Source organism: Monodelphis domestica, chromosome 4 (assembly GCF_027887165.1).
Source record: "Monodelphis domestica isolate mMonDom1 chromosome 4, mMonDom1.pri, whole genome shotgun sequence".
In the NCBI taxonomy this organism is placed as follows: Eukaryota; Metazoa; Chordata; class Mammalia; order Didelphimorphia; family Didelphidae; genus Monodelphis; species Monodelphis domestica.
The window spans coordinates 343,258,449-343,282,196 of record NC_077230.1 but is presented as its reverse complement, the minus strand read 5'-3'; the positions used below and the strand labels follow the sequence as shown (position 1 = coordinate 343,282,196).

At 35.3% G+C, this 23,748-nt stretch overlaps 1 protein-coding gene across 2 annotated transcripts in view; it reads left to right on the top strand.

Moving 5' to 3' along the window:
* Positions 1-23,748, top strand: part of UVRAG (UV radiation resistance associated) — a 453,313-nt gene that overhangs the window by 86,640 nt on the left and 342,925 nt on the right. For both annotated transcript variants that reach the window (XM_056794952.1, XM_007490950.3), the window contains exons 4-5: positions 2,483-2,644; positions 7,791-7,865. In XM_056794952.1, coding sequence (XP_056650930.1) covers positions 2,483-2,644; positions 7,791-7,865 — 237 coding nt within the window. The remainder of the gene's footprint in view (positions 1-2,482; positions 2,645-7,790; positions 7,866-23,748) is intronic.

Here is a 23,748-nt window from a genome sequence, read left to right as displayed (position 1 = left end):
TCTCATTTGACTTCTTAGTACAAGATTTATCAAATCTACAAATGGCATATAGAAGAGAGAGCTAATGCCCTTGCTAATAACAATGTCAAGGTCTTGACAGGCTACATAATTGGACTGAATATCATTAGATGAAATTCAACAGGGCTAAATGTAAAATTTTACATGTGAATGCAAAAAAAATCAACTTTATGAGTATAGATTAAGATGGTTAATTGTATTGCCATCATCAAAAATTCCTCCTCTTCCATCCCACCCACTTTTGCTGCCATCACTTGTTAACTGCTAAAAAAAAAATTAAATGGAATTGATGTTTTCCTAGAATGAGAAGGATGTAAAAAAAAAAAATCCTAATAGTGGAGACCTTCTGGGGATATTTGTAAGGTTATTTATGGTTATGTATGCAGTATGTAGCCAATGAAAGTATTATAGCTTAGTAGAATAATGAGTATTATAGTTACAGAAAGCTTTGAAAATTATATAGAACACTTTAATTTTACATGGAAGAAAATTAGAGCACTCTAATTGGGATATAAAAAGAGGCAGAAAATAGTTCCTGCCCTCAATTAGCTTATAGTCTATCTAATAGGGGAGATAACATATAAACAAATATTTACAGAGCAAGCTATATGTAGGATCAATATGGGATAATTAAAAGAAAAACAATGAAATTAAAAGAAATTGAGGAAGACTTCTAGAAGAAAGAATTTTAGTGGGGACTTAAAGGAAGCCAGAGAGATCAATAGGAAGAGTTCAGGAGAAAGAGCATTCTAGGCATGAAGGACCGCCAGAGAAAATGTGCATTTGAGAGATAGAGTGTTTGTAACCCTGGAGAAGTGATTTTACCTTTCAAATTCTCTTCCCTTTATCTGTAACATGGGATTAATAATAGCAGTTGTTTGACCTGTCTCACAAGTTTTTGTAAGAAAAATGCTTTGTAAACTGTAAAGTGCTAGAGAAATGAAAACTATTATTTTTGGAATTTCTTTTTATTAAATACATTGTAAGGAAAAAGTTTTAATAATTTTAAAGAATAAATTTTAGTTATCTGGAAAATTCACTTACTCAAAGCATTTAATTCCCTGATGATTATAGTTACATGAACTGTTGTATGTTTTTTATGATAATTTTGTGAGTGGTATCATTGTAATCTCTGGGTTGTTAATTGGAATATCTCATTTTACTTAGTGACTTGTTAATACATTCTGAAGACTGTTCAGTTTTTAAGATTAATTTATCTTTTTTTGAAAATGAATAATTAATTTTCTACAATTATTTTTCATTATTTTGTGATTCAGATTCCTCTCCCCCACCCTGAGGTGGTTTTACATATGCGGCTACTTAACTATTTGTTGTTTGAGGTTTGCTCCTACAATGTGACACATTTCTCTACAGAATTAAGTAAAAAAGTAGAAAATACAGTTTTATTATTATTATTATGCAAAGATCTAGCAATTTAACTGACAACAGAAAGCATAAACAACAGAAAGTATAAATGAATATAACAACACTAGCAATAAGAGAGATGAAAAAGATAAAATACCTGACTGAATGGGGGATACTCCAACACCTGAATATTCTTAGCTGTTAAGTCCCTATGTTCAGCATTTTAGGGTCCTATTCAGGAAAGTCCCAGGCAAAGCATCTTTTGAATGGGTGAGACTTCAGAGTCCACTTTCCAGAAGGGGTTTTTAATTGACCTCAAAATAAAGATGTCTTTTTGCCAACTGTAGTTTGTATTATTGCTTCCAGGGTCCCAACGACTTAGCCAAGATTTTGAGCCCCCCAGGAGCGGCCAGGAAAAACATGTCTCAAAATTTAATCAACAGTCATGAAGACAATACATTCTGTGAGACAAGGGTTAATTTCACAGAAGTATCTTTCAGACAGTCAGAGACCTTGGAAAGCTGTGGAGAACTTGGGCTAAAGTTCAAAGCAGCCTCAGTCTCTGCTGGTAAATGTGAGGCCTATGATATATACAATAGGGAAGATTTGCTAAAATGTTACTTTAACCATTCAGGTGGTAAAATCTTACAGGTTGTACCAATATCTTCACACAATACATATTCCCCATGATGTAATAAGAAGATGCACATCTCACATACAATAAAAAAACTCATGAAGAAAATAAAATGAAAGATGGCATGTTTTGATCTGCAATCAAATTCCAGTAGTTCCTTCTTTGGCTTTGGATAGCACATTTTATCATGAATCCCTTGAGGTTATCTTGGGACCTAGTTTTGCTGAAAGTAGTGTAATCCGTCACAGTTTATCATAATACAATATTTCTGTTACGTTATACACTGTTTTTCTGGTTCTGCTCATGTCACTATGCATCAGTTCCTGTAAATCTTTACAGGTTTTCTGAACTCATTCTCTTCTTTATTCCTTACTATACAATAGTATTTCATTAATTTGCAGCTAGATTGAAATGATTCTAAAGAAGCTATCTTCAACTTACCTGCTTTTCTCCTCCCAACAATAGAATCCAACTTGGAGGAGTCTGGATTTTGGAATAATGCCTGACTATCTTGACACATCAGTATCCTGTTTTGTGGTAAGAATCTGGGGTGGAAAGAAGGACCTCTATCAGCTGCTGATTGAGTGGAAAGTCTCTCTGGATGGACTAAAGTACATGGGCCAACAGGTAATTATTCGAATTGATATTTATACATCTTTCTCATTATTTTGTTAGCTTGTCTACAGCAATTTCAAATCACCACATCCCAAAGTTCACTCTGGATCTTCTTGTGTACCGTGTGGTCTGTGCAGGCATCTTAATGGTGCCTTCTCCAAACAGTTCACTGTCTGGATTCGGAGAGGTAGCATGTTTCTTATCCTAAAATTACTCTGATAAAGAATTTAAACTTTGCATTTTAGAATAATAATACATTTCCTCCTGAAGAGGGTGTTGAAACACAGAGATCACTTAGGGATGCATGGCTGGGTCATGAGGTATATGAATCATTTGACAAGAGAAATCAAAAACATTTAAAAAATTCAAATAGAAAAAATAATTTTTGGATGAAATATGGACTATCAAAGTCTTATGTGTAAAATTTTAAGTAAAGGGAAATAAACCTATAACAGGTCCTGGAATCAGGGCCCAATTAAAGTGATTTAAGCAATTATGCATTTACCCAACCAGCAGCCAGATCTACAAAAAGTTTTGCCCCACAGTGAAAGAAAGTATAGGGACTATATTATAGGAGCCAGGTATGAGCCAAATTTGAGATACTTGGTAGAACGTGGGACAAGGAAGATCTGCCTTTGACATATGTCAAAACAGCCACAACCTCGAACCCCAAACAAGTTCAAGTCGTCTTGTCTTGGCTCAAAATTTCATCATTCCCATTGGGATTGGTTGGTCTCTCTGACCTTGTGCTTGATTGGCACTGTGCAGTTTAGCTTTATGCTTCTTTGGCACTGTGAAATGTCTCTTTTTGCATTTCCTTCTCCTAGGATCAGTTAAAATCTTAAGCAAAGTCCCACAATTTTTTAAAACAATCAATGGCATGATTGTTATAGTCTAAAGCTTTTTGAGTATGCATTAATATTAGAACAAATGTATTTTAAACTTATATTACTGCAAAATAAAAAAAAATTTAAAGAAAACTGTTGACTTGTGCTTCAAATACAAAATGGAGAGAAAAAATGAAAATCAGATACTGTATTGCACATGCAAGGAAAAAAACAATAATAAAAAAGGTTTAAAAATAAAAAAAATATGTAGCTTACAATCAGTGACACACTGGGTCAGCCAAGGAGAGGTAGAATACAAAGGTTTCTCACCAAAAAAATGAGATACATTTCCTTTTTAATTTAACCACTGTGTGAGTACAAACATTTTTCAGAATAAAACAGTAATACAGTTGATAATGCACATTCAAATAAATACCAAAGTCCCCAAAATTCACAATAGCCCAGTTAATTACAATAGCAAACAAACCCACTATCATATTTCATATACATTGCTGTATGAGAAAAACAAAAAACAAAAAACTATGAACTGGTGGACCTTTGTCGCTATTTTTGCAGACGTAGCAAATCTTTCAATCTTGGCAAATATATTTTTAAACAAAGTAAAGCTTATTTGGGTCTAGACCATCACCAAGAAATCTAGATTATTCTGGTGTAAGTAAATTAAACTGAAGAGTTTTGCAGGAGCTCTTTATGGCTTCCTGTTTAATAGAAACATTTTGGTAGGAACATTTCTTTGTTTCCCTATCTTTAACACAACATTCTTTATAATATAAATATTAAAAATAAATCATCCATTCAGAAACCACTAGGTAATTAAAATTATTTCTGAGGATCCCTTTGAATTATCATTTAAATTCTTAGCTCATTAAATTTTTCAAAGGTTGTTAATCAGGTTGAGTTCTTCCATCATGTATGTGACAATTAACAAATGCAGAATGGAAAAAAAAGCTGTTTATGGGCTTTTATAATATTTTACAATATTTTGTTCAGTAGTCATAGGGGAAAGGTAACAGAATATATCTAATAGTTAAAACACAGTAGATTAAACTGATTCAGTGTAACAGAATAGTATTGAATACATTAATATATGAGCTTAAAACAACAAAATTAAATCTTAATACAATAATACAATACAAAAAATACAATAAAATACAGAGATTTTCATAAAACAATGGAGTCTGAAAAATCTTAAAATCTTCACTTCTAGTCTCTTTAAAGTTCCTTTCTCTATCCATTCAGATGCCTTTTTTCACATTTTTGGAATCTACCACAGTGAGGGGAACATGGTTTTGAGGAATCCCAAACTGGTTGAATCTTAGAGATTCCCAAATGGCAAGATAAGAAAAAAGACCAGTGATGGAAAGGAAAAAAAAACATCCTAAAACTAGAAGCTTTTTGATATAGGCAGGGTACTGCTCTTTCAAAGAATGTGCTATGCTTGCAGTTTACTTTCTGTTTGGAAGAGTAACTTCTTTCCTTCCCCTCTGAAGTAAAATGCTAGGAAGCAGTTTGTGGAGAGGGAGTTAGGAGGCTAATCGTTGACTAGGGAAAATACACCCTGGTTTTTATCAGTTGCTTGGAGAGTGACTCCAAGTTTGTGGGTTCCGAAGACACAGTGGTAGCTACTAGCAGTCTGGGACCTGGGCCTGGGGCCGGAGCTGGAGTTTAGGAGGAAGCAGTATCAACAATGCCAGAGGTAGCAGCGAGGAACTGAGGAACATGGGCTCGAGCAGATGGGTGAGAGAAGTGGCTTATCTCTTCTTTGCCAAGAGTCCCCTGGCTAAAAAAAGCCTAGCTGGAGGGAGAGTGACCAGGAAAAAAGTAGGGAAAGAAGAAGGCAGCAGCTCCAAATAGAGTTTGGAGTTTGCGAGGGTGGATGGGGTGGGTGAAAAGCCCTGGCAAGAGAAACGTGGCTTAAAAATTTTTTATCTAGGCTATCTTAAAAAATTGAGAGGTTCTCCGATTTGTGGTTGCCATCAATGTAAAAATTAAAATTAGTCTCAATAAATAAAAATTATATATTTTAAGGGATTTTTTAATGATCATTAGAAATCAAGGAACAAAGAGGATACAAAATAAAGACAACGTGCCCATGGCTGATCAGCCAGTTCAAATGCCTGCCTTGATTACCACCAAGCTCAGGACAAGAAGTAAAGAGGCAGGACTGTCCATGTCCCTGCCTAATATCCCCTGTCTATAGGAAGTACGTAATGGCAGGAAGTTAGTGGGCTCCTGGGTAATGTACTTCATTTTTAGGGTAACAGATTTTCAATTACATACTCCTCATATGGCTAACACTCCAGTCCAGGATTTCTTCACTTTTCTTCTATAGTATTGTAATTATAGTAATAATTATTGATCTTTCTGTCCCCTGTTCTTTTCTCCATTTCATCTCTAATACAACTTTGAAAATGGTTTTCCAGAAGCATAGTTCTGACCATGTCCCTGTTACTTTATTAAGCAAATAGTTAAACTCTTTCTTGGCATTAATAATAATACCTAGCACTTATATTGTATTTACTGTATTGGAGTCTGGCTATTTTACAAATACTTTATAATCTACAGCTATTCTATAAATACGTTATAAAAATCACATTTAATCAAACCCTTTATACTTTGGATATAACCTACCCTTTCATTGTTTTCATACATTATTTTCCTTCCCACTTTTTGTGGCACAGCCAAACTAGCCTTCTTGCTGTTCTTTATACCTGCCATTCCATCTCTCCTCTGGATACTGGCTATCCCCCATCTAGAACATATCAATAAATCAGTAAAGCTTTTAAGTGCCAATCATTATGTGTCAGGCATTGTGCTATGTGCTCAGGATGCAGGTATAAAAGGTGAAAAAAGTCCAAATTTGCAGTGAGCTTACATTCTAATGGAGGACATAACAAGTACACATAAAAGCATATAAGACATCTATATAAAGTTACTAAGAACAAATATATGCAGATTAGGTACACAAGTTTGAGAAGTAGGAGACTAGTAGTTGGGGAAATTAGGAAGGACTTCATCTAGAAAATGGACCTTGAGTTCCATTTTAAAGCAAGAGAGATTCTAAGACAGAGGGAGTACATTCCAAGGCATGAGGAGCAACCAATATAAGGTCAAAGAGGCAGGAGATGTAGTGTCATATTTTAGAAACAGAGGAAAAAGCCAGTATCTCTCATTGTAGGGTATAAGAGCCCAGGATAATGCCAACATGGACCTGAGATGGTGGAAGGATGAGGGTACCTTTGACAGAAAGTTTGAAAGAAGGAATGGTTTGGAGAGAAAGATAATGAATTTTTGGATATATTAAGTTGAAGATGGTTCCAGTTTTAAATGTCTAGTAAGTAATTGTGATATGGGCCTGGAGCTCAGAGGAGACACTGGGGCTGGATAAATAGATCTTGGAGTCATCTGCATAAAGGTAATAGTTTAACCCTTGGGAATTATGTAATTGTCAAAAAAAAAAAGTAAAGATGAGAAGGGAAGGCAGAAATCTGGGGAATATCCATTATTAGAAGGTATGTTATGGATGATGAGCTAGGAAAGGTGGTCAGATAGATAAGAGGAGATTTAGGAGAGAGTTGTGTCACAGAAAGTCAGAGAGATGAGAATATTCAAGAGGAAAGATTGATAACAGTATCAAGAGCAACAAATAAGATGAGAATGAGAACCAAAAAAAGACCATCAGATTTGGTAGTCAAGAGATAATTGATAACTTTGGGGAGAGCAGTTTCTGTGGAGTGAGATCATATTACAAGTAGACGAGTGAGGTAGAGGAGAAGTGAAGGCAGCATGTATAGACAGTTTTTTCAAGGAATTGAATGAAAAAGGAAAGAGATATAGGATGATAACTTAAGGGGATTTTTGGTATTAGTGAAGAGTTTTTGATGATGGCATGACTTGGGCCTGCTTGGCAATAGGGAAATAATTGATTGATAGGGAGAGGTTGAAGATATGAGACAAGATACAAGGAAGTAATCTGCCAAAACAGATGAGATGAAATGCATATTAGAAGGGTGATTTTGGAAGATTTTGGTGATTTTGCCACCTCTTTATCAGCAACTGGGAGAAGAAGGAGAGAAAGAGAGATGATGCCAAGAGGTTTTAAAATGAGAAGCATAGGAGAATAGAGAACTCCAGATGACAAGACTTTCAACTAAAGTGATTTTTAAAAATTTAAATCCAATAATGACCTAGAGGAACATTCATTTTTAAAAAATACATTATTGGGACCTATTTTTATTTTTTGTCTATAGAAAAACTTGAATAAGTATAAGAACTAATTAATCTATTTTGGCATATCTTTTTTCTTTTAGATTCATGCTCGCAACCAAAACGAAATAATTTTTGGGCTGAATGATGGCTATTATGGAGCTCCATTTGAGCACAAAGTAAGTAATTCAATCATTACTCTGTACACAGGGTATATTTCCCTATACGGAATATATATTCAGAAAATCATTTAAATTTTATGAAATGAATTTTATTTTAAAGGCTTTATTTAACTGGCATAAGCAAATTCTTTAGAGGATTTGTATAGAGTAAAGAATATTTTGTAAGACAGCTAAACAGTTCCCCATGATTTTGGGTTTTTTGTGGGGGGCTGAAGTAGGGGGGAAGAAAGGGTAAATTTAGGTCTTGGTATATACATAGTTTGTAATTACTAGCTATTTATGCTGATGTAGCTCCTTTAACCTTCAGCTTAAGTTCTTTATTTATAAAATTAACAAAAATCCCTATAGTGCCAGACTTGGGAGACTGATGTGAAGATTAAATGAGGTGATATTTAGAGAAGATAACTTGGAGGGGGAGAAAGAGCACTGACTTCATAGTCTGTGAACTGAACCATCACTTTGCTGTCTATTGGAAAAATTATTTCCTGTCCCTGGGCCTCAGGCTCCACATTTGAAGACTGAAAGATTTTGACTAGATGATCTCTAAGGGCATCTGTGATCCTATGAGTTTAGTATTTAGTAAAACACAATGAAATTTTTAATCAGAAGAGTTATGCTCTTCTGAGTTGTGTGCTAGTATTCACTATACTAATAAATTTTGAGATATCAGCAGATATATTATACTGTATAGCATATTATAAGATGTAAATTATATGGAACTGAAAATGTCTAGAAACAGAGCAATAAGAAATAGCTTCAATGAATTTCTCAATTACTAGGAGAAAAACATTCCTATAAACATCAATGCTTAAAGAGTCCACAAGATGGTGATGTCTCCCCATTTTAAGTAAATGGCTTGGAACATAAGTTGAAACCAACTAGGCGGTCAGGTTTGAAATGAGAATATTTTGAATTCTGCTGGTATTCAAGGCAAGGTGATTATTATATTAACAGCAAGGAAATAACTTAGAAGAGGCTACTATCTATTTCAGAATTAATTTTTCATACAAATAAGCATAATTGTATTGATTAGGAAGTTACAGCAGCTGCTTGACCTGTAAATTCATTGTGCTTTATATATGAGAAAGCTGCAAAATAAAAATTTGGACTGACTATAGGTATTTATTTAAGAAGTTCAAAGATATACCCTTGGGTCAATACAGAGTTATACTTGTAGTTGATAAGAGTGCTTTATAAACATAATCTTATCTGATCTGTGCAAAAGTACTATGAGATAGGGAGAGGAGGGATTTTTATTTTTATTCCTTAGATGAGGAAATTGAGGCCAGGAGTGGTTAAATGATTTACATTTAGTTAATTTTTACAGAACTGAGAAACTAATTTGATGACTATTGGTATTTACATTGTTGAACATTTTTACATGGCTGATTTCCACATTCAACATATATAAGGTGTGCATTTAGAAGTAGGGGTAATTGTTCCAGGTAGCTGTATTATAATAACAGAGAGAAAGATGTATAATTTTTTATTTATATCCCCAGCACTGTAGCAGGATAAAAATGAAGATGTCATCAAAGTAATTCAGGCATATACACACTTTGAATTCATTTGTTGTTTTTCTTTTTCAAAGTAGAAGAAAGAACAAAAACTAAGATGAATTCTTCAATCCTGCATATGATAACTGTCGGTTTGGTTATTCTAATGAACCCACATATCTGAACATACTCAGGGTTTAGATTCTGGTCCTTAGCTGTGTGAGCTTTTGTTTTTAGTCATACACAAGTGAATCAAATGGCTAGAAAGCATTCTGATTCTAGACTTACTAGCTTTGTGCAGATGATTTAAGAGTATCAGACTAAAGTTTATCAAGCTTCAGGATTAACCAGAGGCCTGATGCATGAGTGTATGTTACGTGAGGATCAAGTAGTATACTGAAAGTACTATAATAAATGTATATAGTGTCCCACAAGGCAAATGCAAGATATTTACAATTATTGAATAAATGTACTGTACCTACATTTTTACCAACATCATGAAGTCCATAAAAGATTCTAAACATTAATTATGCTGTCTTTTAAAATTTTTTTATTTTTTATTTTATCTTTTTAAACCCTTACCTTCCGTCTTGGAATACTGGGTATTGGTTCCAAGGCAGAAGAGTGGTAAGGGCTAGGCAATGAGGGTTAAAGTGACTTGCCCAGGGTCACACAACTGGGAAGTGTCTGAGGCCAGATTTGAACCTGGGACCTCCTGTCTCTAGGCCTGACTCTCAATCCACTGAACTACCCAGATGCCCCCAATTATGCTGTCTTTTGCATAATACCAGATCCTTGTATTCTTTCCATTTAGGACAGATCTTTCATGACCAGCCTATCCTATAATTTATATTTACAAATCCTGCCATTGCCAGATAGTGGTCCACAAGCATTTCTTCATATGATCTATTTAGTCTTGAAGACAGTTTGGGGAAATGCCACATTTCTGTTCATGAATGGGACAAAACCTTGCTCTCTTTCTTATACGAACATACAATCTGAATTTTTCCAGGTTTCAGACTAGAAAAATGTAATGTTCTTGGTGGTGTTAGGTCCCATAAAAAGTGAAGCACACCCAGAGCCTTAGTTGAGGCAGCATGGCATAGACTGGACTAGGACCTGGAATCAGAAGGCCTGATTTATATTTTATTATTGAGTCATTATGTAATTCTGAGTAAACCAAGTTCCTTCTCTGGATCTTAGTTTCCTCCCAATTTTCAAAGTGTGGAAATTAGATTATATAATTTCTCTCTTTTAAAAAAATATTTTATTTTATTCAGCCAAAGTCCATCTACTTTTCCTTCCCCCACTTTCCTATACTCAGTTGAAAATATTAGAAAAACAAACCATTTTTCAATCATAAATAGTCAATCAAAACAAATTGTCATATTGGGTATGTGAAGAAAAATTTGTTTCCTTCTGCATTCTGAATCTTTTACCTTTCAGGAGGTGGGTAGCATATTTCTAAATTACTCCTCTGAAATCCTGATAGGTCATTCCTGATTAGAAGTATGCTTATAAGAGTTGAGCAGAATAATTTTCCATCATATTTCTATATCATAACTTATTCATCCATTGTTCAGTTTATGAGCCCTTCCTCAGATTCCCAAACTTTGCTACTTAAAAAAGAATTCTAAATATTTTTGTATATCCTTAGAGTTTACTTAGCTTAGAACTAATCCTTCCTTCCTTTAATCTACCCTCCATCTAATTCCCCTTCCCCCTTCTAATGCATTTCTCTATTTCATAGAGTGAAATATATTTTTGTGCCACTCTGTGTGTGGGCATGTACATGCATGTGTATGTACATGTGTGTAATCTTCATTTTTTTGGACTGGATTAGATGAGAATGAGGTTTAGGTGTCAGCTACTCTTGACCACTTCCTTCTCCTTGATAACTTACCATGAACTTCCTTTCCTTTCTCTTCTTGTCCCTTATTACCATATCCCCCTCACCCCCAATTCCATTCCTTTCTTAAGATCCTGAAGATAACAGAACTATTCCAAGGTTTTGTCTAATTGGAATCCCTCTATGAATACTAGGGTTTAGATATTTGAATGCAAGTAGTTTGTCCTTGTTTAGTTGCTTTATCTTAATTTATTCATGCTTACTTTTTTTATGCATTTCTCTCCTTTATCTGAACTTCATGAAGTTCCTATATACCACCTCACACCTAGCAGATTGGCCAATATGACAGCAAAGAAAAGTAATAAATGTTGGAAGGGATTTGGCAAAATTAGGACAGTAATGAGTTGCTGGTGAAGTTGTGAATTGATCCAATCATTCTGGAATGCAATTTGCAACTATGCCCAAAGGGCCTTAAAAGACTGCCTGTCCTTTGATCCAGCCATACTAATGCTGGGTTTATACCCCAAAGAGATAATGAGGAAAAAGACTTGTACAATAATATTTATAGCCGTGCTCTTTGTGGTGGCAAAAAAATTGGAAAATGAGAAATGCCCTTCGATTGAGGAATGACTGAACAAATTATGGTATCTCCTGGTGATGGGATACTGTTGTGCTGTAAGGAATGATGAACTGGAGGAATTCCATGTGAACTGGAACGACCTCCAGGAATTGATGCAGAGCAAAAGGAGCAGAACCAAGAGAACATTGTACTCAGAGACTGATACACTGTGGCATAGTTGAACATAATGGACTTCTCTACCAGCAGCAATGCAATGATACAGGATACTTCTGAGGGACTTATAAGAAAGAATGTTATCCACATCCAAAGAAAGAATTGTGGGAGTAGAAACAAAGAAGAAAAACAACTTCTTGATCACATGGTTGGATGGGTGCCACAGGCAAGGTCCAGCCTCACTCACAGACAGGTGGTTAATGATCAGTCAAAAAAATAACAAAGGGAAGACAGCTTAATCATTACGGCCATGGAAATGCCTTGCATCTGATAGCTGCTCCGCTATCAGGTGTTTATTTTTATACCCATTTTCTTGGCACACAGATACATTACCCAACACACATGTTCAAAGAGAGATAATTGGGAAAGTGATACATTTAATTTTTAACAAATCACTAGATTAACATTCTATATTTTATATTGTGATTACAGACAGCATACAAGATAAATTATTTTGTCACAGGTGGCTTAATTTTCTCATTACCCTGTGAGAAGTTTTGAGCTTACAATCAAGGAAAATTACTTATTACTTTTAATAAAATGTAATAATTAATCAGTAGTTCTTAAGACAATTCAATAATCATACCATTGAGGTTGAAGAGTACTGGGAACACAATTCAAATTTAGACTGATCATTTTTTAGGGTTTTACTACAGAGTTTCTGAGTTACTGATTTGTGTAATCGAATCACTGAGGCATATTGAAGCTTGGTACACCTGTACACAGGTACACCTGTAGTGTACCTGTATGTCTTGTATGGGCCTTTATGATTGATTGGTGTGCTGGCTTCATGAGAATAAGTTTCTGTGAGTGGGAAAGTTTTGGGCTTGGCCTGTAACTACGGTTTTGCTGGGAATTATGTACCTAAATAAATGTTAACCCATGATAGTCTTTGGGATTGGGTTTGAGGGTCTGATCTTTTGGTGATGTTTTAGAGAATTAGGGTACAGGTATTTTGCTCTTGTATTATTCCTTCTGAGACTAGGGGGAATAGTACTCATGTCAATTTCATAGGTATGGGGCATTGATGGGAGAGATCATTCAAGGGGGACTGAGTGGGGAATCACATCTTGCCAAGGGCCACTCTGTGGCCTCCTAAGCTACCACACATGACTCTGTCAAGGCGTTGTGGCCTGATGGCTCCCAGCAGATGGAAATATGATTGGGGATGTTGACTCTAAATGATTACTCTATTGCAAATAATAATAATTTGGAAATAGGTCTTGATCAATAATATATGTAAAACCCAGTGGAATTGTGTGTTGGCTACAGGAGGAGGAAAGAGGAGGGAAGGGAAAGAACATGAAACATGTAATCATGGGAAAATATCCTAATTTAATTAAACTAATTAATTAAAAAAAAGAATGTTTGAAAATAGTCTATTAAGGGCCATTTCCCCCTCTGTAGCATTATACTCACTTTTACTGGGTAAATTATTCTTAACTGTAATAAGCCTATAATTTTTGCCTTCTGGAATCTTGTATTCTATATTCTCAACTCCTTTATTGTGGTGGTTGCTAAATTGTGTGTGTTCCTGACAGACTCCTTGGTACTTGAAATCTTTCTGATTGTTTGCAAGTCATTTTTCTTTGACTAGAAGCTCTAGATTTTGGTCGTGATGTTCTTTCATTTTGGAATTTCTTTCAAGACGTAATGAGTAAATTCTTTCTATTTCCACTTTGCTCTTTGGTTCTAGAAGATCTGGGTAGTTTTCATTTATGATATCTTGAAATAGGATGCGTGCTCTGTCTGTCTCTGTCTCTGTCTCTGTCTCTCTCTCTCACACACACACACAATCCCCCCTTTCCTCCCTTCCTCCTCCCCACAAATGATTTTTATATTTTTTTCTCCTTGATCTGTTTTCAAACTCATTTCTTTTTCCTGTGAGATACTTTACATAATCTTTCTTTTTTAGCCTTTAAATTTGTTTTAATATTTATGGAGTCATTTACTTCTTTGATCTATTCTATTTTTTGAAGCAGTTTGTTGCTTGAACAAAGATATGTGTATCTCTTGTGATAAACTGTAAATTTCCTTTACAATTTTTTCTTCCATAGCTGCCATTTCTTTTCCATTTTCTTTCTCTAGTGCCCTTATGCTATTTATAAAACTTTAAAAAATTCTTTAGACCAAACAAAACTCTTACTTTATCTCTTCTTAGAATTCTAGTTGACTTTGTACCTAAGCTGTGTTTTTCTCTTAGGTTTTGTCTGTAGGTGTTTTGGAGACACACTCCTTTGCATTTATGTCTGTAGCATCTCTATCACCATAATAGCTTATTATGTTTGTTTGCTTATTCTTCCTGTCTTCTTCCCAATTGCTTACTTTTCATGAGGGCTGGGTTTTCCCATACTTCTGGAGGGAAGTTCTAGACTAATCCCGCTACTGCTTTTTTGGAGTATTGAACATTGTGTTATTTCAAGATCTCAGGGATAGACTGGGGGACATGTAAGCTTTCAGTACTTCCAAAAGGAATCACTGATCTATAGCAAAATTTGATTACTGTTTTCTGGTCTGATCTCTGCAAGTTTCTGGCCTAGGTTTAGGTCTGAGAGACTGTAGATTCTTGCTGGATTCTGTCCTTGTCAGCTAGTCATGAAGCTCTGTTACCTCCAAATGTCAGAATTGTGAGATCCTCTTTGGTCTGGGTTTCCTGCCTTAGTTAGTACTCCTCACGTTGGGCTAAATGCTGGAATTGAGACCTTGCTTTGAGACTGAGATCTGAACTATTGCTGTAGCTGCTGCAGACGCTGGCTTCTGAACTTTTTCCTTTGTCTTCCTCATTCCCTAAAATGTGCACAGGTCCCTTTCTTTTTCTACCTGGATCTCTGATTGGGACTAGGTAGTGAGTTACAAAGCTACCAATTGGCACCTGTCTCTCATTCATTGCCCCATTGTAAGCATCAAGGTACTCTGTCTGGGGCTTCCTTTTGTGCTGGTTTACAGGTTTTCTCTGGTACTGCTTTGTGCTCCTACCCTGACCCTGACTCCAGTTTCTGCATGATTCATTGTGACTTTCTGTGGAATTCTCCATTAGCATTTAGTCTGATGCATTTCCTATATCTCTGGAAGATTTGTAGACAAGATATCAGCTGTATTACTTTCTTCTATTTTCCCCATCTTGGCTCCTAGACTAGATAATCTCTAATGACTCTCAGTTTTAATGATTTGCCTCTGTCCATAAATAATCATAGTATTGGTTAACCTCATAGCATTTAATTTAATAAATTTGTGTTAAACAGCTGCTGTTTATAAAGCACTATAGTAGTCACTGATAGAGAATTTGTATAAGAAATGAATTCTTGATTTCATTAGTCCCTGCTTTTAAAATGAAAAGTTTCATCAGTACTTCTGGGAATCCTTTTATCTTGTATCTAGTTCATCCTTATCTATACTTCCACAAATATAAATTTGTATGTCGCCACTCTTCTACCAGTTTATTATGAAATGGATGAATTGAATACCTTCTTCTGATCATTGGATCTGGAAATATCAATGGGTAATATGTTAGCTGAGTTGTTTTTTAAATTATATATTTCAGTCTCCTGAGGTAAGAAATATGTTCTTTGCCCCAGAATATTTGACAGTATAGTTAGTATAATAGTATTTATCACTATATAAATGAGGCTCTTAAACAAGGACGTCAGGCAACAAATGCCATGGAACTAGAGCTCTCCCAGCATTAACATACAAGCTGCCAATGTGAGTAAGCAAGCAGGAGTATGGGAAGATACATATCACCCATTTGGGGTCATTTATTTGTTAGGGGGTAGTTATTAACAGGCAACATTCTGAGTTCATTAATGGTGGTTGTGAGACTGGCTTTGATATTTTTGATAAGATAACATGTTAGCACATGCCTGGGCCTTTTTTAGTAGTGATGACTTGGAATCTGATCTAGGCTTCAGATTTGAAACTTTCCCTCATGGTGATATTGTATTCCATTTATTTATTACCCTTTTATATGGGGTGTATGCCTCCCTTTGTGGGGAGTAGATTTTGTCTGTTTGTACCTTGAAGAGTATGGGCCATGGTTGTGGAAAAGTCTATTGTCAAACTTCCCCCAATCTTAAAATTTGGATTTCAAGGAATAGAATCAGGGAGCTTTGATCAATCACTCTGAAAATCTTCCTTTGATACCTGAAACTTATTAAGACTCTTAATAGTCTTTCCATTATTCTAAGTCTAGAGTTGGGAAAGAAAGTAATATTTGTTTCTTCCCCCCCCCCCCAAATATTTTTATTTATTTATTTTAAAGATATTTTTCCATGTTTATATGATTCCTTTTCTTTCCTTCCCCTCTTTCCTTCCCCTCTCCCAGAGCCGACAGGCAATTTCACTGGGTTGTACAAATGTTGTCACTTGATAGCAAGCTATTTCCATATTATTAATTTTTGCTATAAAACCCCCAATATTTAGAAAAATATTTTAATTCAAGATTTTATTTTCTTATGTCTTTTTGTAGTTCATATTAGTGAATGAATGATTCACTATATCAGGAAATATTTATTGAGGCACTGTCCTAGGTTCTGGGGATAAAACAAAACAAAGTTGTCCCCACCCTTAATAAGCTTATGTTCTGCTGACAGTGCTCATTTTACTAACTAATGTCATTATTGCCTTTGTGTATGGCTGAAAAAATATCTTTTCTGCTGCATGAAGTAAAGACTGTGCTTTGATTTGTGATTACAGTTATTCTTGTGCTTTTGTGATTTTTGTTTTGAGATTCAAGGTTTATTTACCTTTTTTTCAAGAACTATGCATTTTCTGGTTAATTTTAAGACTACAAAAGGAAGGGAACAGAAGATGGTGGCTTATAGACAGCAATCATAAACCCTTCTTCACCGTTCAAAAATACAATGCTTTGAGGAGACTGAAAACCAAATCTAACAACAGGACAGAAATAGGGAACCCTCCTCCTAGACCCAACTTACAAGGCACACCCCCCAAAAGAAACCTGAATTCTAGAACATGTGGGTTTAAGGAGAAGGAAGAAGGAAGGTCCCAGGACCCTTCCCCCACCTATAGCACTGAGCCTCCAGTGGTGGCTGGAATCTCTGGGCAGGCAAGGTTGTTAGTCTGGAGGGAGTACCTTGCTGGCAAAGCTGTGCCAGGCTCCGGGCATAGAACATAGGAGGCGTAGAGGCAGCTGGAGGAGAAGCACAGAGGAGGCAGCCAAGTCACAGCCTAGATGCTCCATCTTGCCCTCTCTCTCCCCTTTTCCGGAGGTTTTGGCCTCCAGAAATCAACTCCTCTGCTCTGACTCAATCTCATCAATAGGGCAGATATGAAACTTTCAGAGGGCAGGGAAGCTCAAACACCCCTCCCCCACAGACTGATCTGAGAGCCTTGCTGACTAAGCTCCAGGGGGCAAAAGGCAGCAACAAACTATAGGAACAACCTTGACAACAGGGTGGGAAGCCTAGCTCCTTTTCAGCTTCTGCTGTCAGCCGGGGAAGATCTGACTAACCTGATCAAACAGCAGAACAGAGAAGAAGCCCCTTCAGGACAGAACAGCCCAAACCCACAGATCTAGCACATAATGAGGGGAGCAAGACTACAGGCAAGTGGGGGGGGAAGGAAGGGGGAAATATGAGCAAACAAAAGAAAAAGAAAAAAGAAATTATACTTGACAGCTTCTCTCTAGGTTATGAACAAAGAGCAAATGAAACAGAGGAAGATCAAGGAATACCAAGCAAAAACACAGAAACTCCAGCGAATTGGACATAGGCTTTGGAAGAACTCAAAATACAATTAAAAAAAAAACAAAGAGAGGCAGAAGACAACTGGGAAAAGAACTTAAAAAGCAAAATAAATCATCTGGAAACAGAAAATAGTGTCTTGAAAGCCAAAATTAATCCCCTGGAAAATGAGGCAAAAGAGATGAAAGATTAGGAGGAGAAGGATGACCAAAAAGCCAGGGAAGAAATTCAGTCTTTAAAAACTAGAATCCAACAACTAGAAGCATATGACTTCACAAGGCAGCAGGAAACTATAAAACAAAATCAAAAGAATGAAAAAATTGAGGAAAATATGAAACACCTCATCCACAAAACGGAAGACTTAAAAAATAGGTCCAGGAGAGAAAACTTAATAATCATTGATCTACAGAAAGATCATGACAAAAGAAAAAACCTGGATATCATTCTAGGGGAAATTTCCCAAGAAAACTGCCCCAACATTCTATAGGAAGAGGGAAAAATAGAGATTGAAAGAATCCACAGATCACCTCCTGTTATTAATCCCCAACTGACAACACCCAGGACTGTTATAGCAAAATTAAAGAACTACCAGATCAATGAAAATATATTTCAAGTTGTATAAAGAAGTAATTCAGATACCATGGAACTACAGTTAGGATAATACAGGATCTGGCTGCATCTACACTGAAGACCCGAAATGCATGGAATATTCCAGTAATCAAGGGAACTAGGTCTACAACCAAGAATCAGCTATCCAGCAAAACTGACTATATTTGTGCAGGGTAAGGTATGGTCATTTAATAAAATAGAAGACTTCCAAGCATTCATAAAGAAAATACTGGACTTGAACAGAAAATTTGATGCCCAAACACAGATCTCAAGAGAATCACCAAAAGGTAATTAAGAAAGGGGAAAAAACAACCCCCTCTTTTTTAAAGGGACCCAATAAGTTAAAATGATATGTATCCCTACAAGAAAAGAGGATATTGGTAATTCTTAAAAATTGCTATTATCACCTGGGTAGCCACAAGAATTATACTTAGAGGGAATGGTGACAAACTGTATAGAATGAAATGCCAAAACGTAAATATATATGTATACATAAATATATACATACATATACATACATACATATATGTGTGTATATACACACACACACACACAGACACACACACACACACACACCCCACATAAAACTAGAGGGGAAAAAAGAGGTTACTACTAAGAGAAATGGGAAAGGAACAAAATTGGGTAAATTTATATGCCATAAAGAAGCTCATGGTGGGAGTGGGGGAGAACATGAATACCGTGGAAGGATAAAGAGGTTGAAGACAGGAAATACTTAATTCTTATGTTTATTGAAATTGACTTAAAGAGGGAAAAACAATCAAATCCATTGTGACAGAGAATTGATGCATACCCTATAGAGAAATAGAAGGTTAACAAATGGACTGGTGGGAAGGGAAGCAATACAAGAGGATGAGGGGGTAATTTTAAAAGACTGTAAAGAAAATAAGAAGGGAATAAGAAGGAGTGGGGTAGAAAGGGAAGTAAAATAAAGGGTGGGAATTAGGGGGACTAATTAAAAACAAAACACTGGTGTAGAAGAAAATAGTAAAAGAAGAAAGGGCAGGACTAGGAGTGGAAATCAAAATGTTTGGAAATACACAGCTGGTAATCATAACTCTGAATGTGAATGGAATGAACTCATCCATAAAATGCAAGCAAATAGTAGAGTGGATTAGAAACCGAAAGCCTACCATATGTTGTCTACAAGAAACAATGAGGAAGGTAGATACGCATAGGGTAGAGGTAAGTGGATGGAGCACAATCTATTAGGCATCAACTGAGAAAAAGAAGGCAGGAGTCTCAATCATGATAGCTAACAAAGCCAAAGTAAAAATAGATCTAGTCAAAAGAGATAGGAAAGGTAATTTCATCCTGATAAAAGGCAGTATAGACAATGAGGAGATATCAGTACTCAATGTTTAAGCACCAAATGGCATAGTATCCAAATTGAAGTAGAAACTAGTGGAGCTGAAGGATGAAATAAATAGAAAAACTATACTAGTGGGAGACCTGAACCTCCCCCTTTCAGAACTAGATAAATCAAACCAAAAAATAAATAAGAAAGAGGTAAGAGAAGTGAATGAAATCTTAGAAAAATTAGAGTTAGTAGATATGTAGAGCAAAATAAATAGGAACAAAAAGGAATACACCTCTTTAGCAGCATATGGTACATTCACAAATATTGACCATGTACTAGTGCATAAAAACATTGTAAACAAGTGCAAAAGAGCAGAAATAATAAATGCAACCTTTTCAGATCACATTGCAATAAAAATAACAATTAGTAAGGTGACATGGAGAGGCAAATCAAAAATTACTTGGAAATTAAATAATATGACTCTCCAAAATCGGTTAAAGAACAAATAATAGAAACACTAATTTCATTGAAGAAACTGACAATGATGAGACATCCTTTCAAAATCTATGGAATGCAGCCAAAACAGTACTTAGGGGGAAATTTATATCCTTGAGTTAATATATTAACAAATTAAGGAGGACAGAGGTCAATGAATTGAGCATGCAAATTAAAAAAAAAACTAGAAAGTAAACAAATAAAAAATCCTTAAATGAAAACTAAATTAGAGGTCCTAAAAATTAAAGGAGAAATTAATAAAATTGAAAGTCAAAGAACTATTGATTTAATAAATACGACTAAAAGCTGCTAGTTTGAAAAAAAAATAAAATAGACAAAGGTATTGGTCAATCTTAATTACAAAAAGGAAAGAAGAAAACCAAATTAAGAGTATCAGAGATGAAAAGGGAGACCTTACCTCTAATGAAGAAGAAATTAAGGCAATCATTAAAAACTATTTTGCCCAATTATATGGCAATAAATATGGCAATCTAGGTGATATGGATTAATATTTACAAAAATATAAATTGCCTAGGTTAACAGAAGGAGAAATAGAATACTTAAATAACCCTATATCAGAAAAAGAAATTGAACAAGCCATCAAAGAACTCCCTGAGAAAAAATTCCGAGGTCCAGACGAATTCACAAATTAATACTATCAAATAGTCAAAGAAAAACTAATCCCAGTATTATACAAACTATTTGACAGAATAAGCAAAGAAGGAATTCTACCAAATTCCTTTTACGACACAAATATTGTACTGATTCCAAAGCCAGGAAGGTCAAAAAAGAAATAGAAATTATTGACCAGTCTCCTTAATGAACATAGATGTAAAAATGTTAAATAGAATACTAGCAAAAAACCTCCAGCAAGTGATCACAGGAGTTATTCATTATTATCAGGTGGGATTCATACCAGTAATGCAAGGATGACTCAATATTAGGAAAACCATCCACATAATTGTAAACCAACAAAAATCACATGATTATCTCAACAGATGCAGAAAAACCTTTGACAAAATATAACATTCATTCCTATTGAAAACACTAGAAGGTATTGGAATTGAAGGGCCTTTCCTAAAAATAATAGACAGTATATATCTAAAATCATCAGCAAACATCATCTGCAGTGGGGATAAACTAAGAGCCTTCCCAGTAAGATCAGGAGTGAAACAAGGATGCCCATTATCACCTCTGTTATTTAACATTGTACTCGAAACACTAGCTGTAGCAATTAGATGAGAAAAAGAAAGTGAATGTATTAAAATTGGCAATGAAGAGACTAAACTATCACTCTTTGAAGATGATATGATGATTTACTTAATGAATCCTAGAGAATCAACTAAAAAGCTAATAGAAATAACAACTTTAGCAAAGTTGCAGGATACAAAATAAACCCACATAAGTCATCAGCATTTTGAAGAGAAATTTCATTTAAAATCACCCTAGACAACATAAAATACTTAGTAATCTATCTGCCAAGAGAAACACAGGAACTATATGGACACAACTACAAAACACTTTCCTCACAATTAAAAGTAGATCTAAATAATTGGAAAAACATTAATTGCTCATAGGCAGTACAAGCTAATATAATAAAAATGATAATCCTACCCAAACTAATTTACTTATTTAGTGCCATACCCATTGAACTACCAGAAAACTTTTTTAATGAATTAGAAAAAACCATAACAAAGTTCATTTGGAAGAACAAAAGGTCAAGGATAGCCAGGGAAGTAATGAAAAAAAAATGTGAAGGAAGAGGGCCTAGCAGTACCAGATCTAAAACTATACTATAAAGCAGTGGATATCAAAACAATATGGTACTGGCTAAGAGCCAGAAAGGAGAATCAATGGAATAGATTCGGGGTAAGTCACTTCAGCAGGACAGTCTATGATAAACCCAAATATCCCAGCTTTTGGGACCAAAATCCACTATTTGATAAAAACTGCTGGGAAAATTGGAAGACAGTATTGGAGAGATTGGATTTGCATCAACATCTCACACCCTACACCAAGATAAACTCAGAATGGGTGAATGACTTGAATATAAAGAAGGAAATTATAAGGAAATTAGGTGAACACAGAATAGTATACTTGTCACATCTTTGGGAAAGGAAATATTTTAAGACCAATCAAAAGTTAGAAGAAATTACAAAATTTAAAATAAATAATTTTGATTGTATTAAATTAAAAAAGTTTTTGTACAAACAAAACCAATGCAACCAAAATTAGAAGGGAAGCAACAAATTGGGATAAAAATCTTCATAACCAAATCCTCTGATAAAGGTCTAATTACTCAAATTTATAAAGAGCTGAATCAATTGTACAAAAAATCAAGTCATTCTCCAATTGATAAATGGGCAAGGGACATGAATAGGCAAGTTTCAGTTCAATAAATCAAAAGTATTAATAAGCATATGAAAAAGTGTTCTAAACCTCTTATAATTAGATGCAAATCAAAACAAATGAGAGTTACCACTTCCCACCTAGTGGATTGGCGCACATGACAGCAAAGGAAAGTAATGAATGTTGGAGGGGATTTGGCAAAGTTGGGAAATTAATGCACTGCTGATGGAGTTGTGAATTGATCTAGTCATTCTGTAGGGTAATTTGGAATTATGCCCAAAGGGCGCTAAAAGACTGTCTTCCCTTTGATTCAGCCATAGCACTGCTGGGTTTTTACCCCAAAGAGATAATATGAAAAAAGACTTGTACAAGAATATTCGTAGCTGTGCTCTTTGTCATGGCAAAAATTTGGAAAATGAGGGGATGCCCTTTAGTTGGGGAACGGCTGAACAAATTGTGGTATATGTTGGTGATGGAATACTTTTGTGCCTAAAAGAATAATGAACTGGAGGAATGCCATGTGAACTGGAATGGCCTACAGGAATTGATGCAGAGTGAGAGGAGCAGAACCAGGAGAACATTATATACAGAGACTGATACACTGTGGTACAATCAAATGTATTGGACTTCTCCATTAGTGGCAATGCAGTGATCCAGAACAATTCGGAGTAATTTACTAGAAAGAACACTATCCACATTTAGAGGAAAAACTGTGGGAGTATAAACATAGAAGAAAAAACTGCTTGATTACATGGGTTGAGGGGGATTTGATTGGGGATATAGACTCTAAATGAATATCCTAGTGCAAACATCAACAACATGGAAATAGGTTTTGATCAAGGACACACATAAAACCCAGTGAATTTGCTTGTCGGCTGAGGGAAGGGAAAGAAAGAATATGATTCTTATAACCAAGGAATAATGTTCTAAATTGACTAATTCAATAAAATCTTGAAATAAAAGAGACTTTAATGTTTAAAGGAAAAAAAAGAGGAAGGGAATAGGTCCTCTGTTAGAAATTGTTGTAATAAGTGTTTGGGAGTTCACTTTACTTCTGACAGGATCTGTGATCCTGTCAATCAGCAAGCATTTATTAAATGTCTGCCATGCACCAGGCATAGTGCTAAGTGCTAGCTGTACAAAGAAAGATTGAACAGAGATATCTTCTGTAATGGACTATAGCATCTGGGTTTTGTCAGGATTCCAGAAGGAAGGATGTCTAGAACTTGAAGATGCTCAGCAGAAAGTTCTTTGAATTCTTGGTTTTAG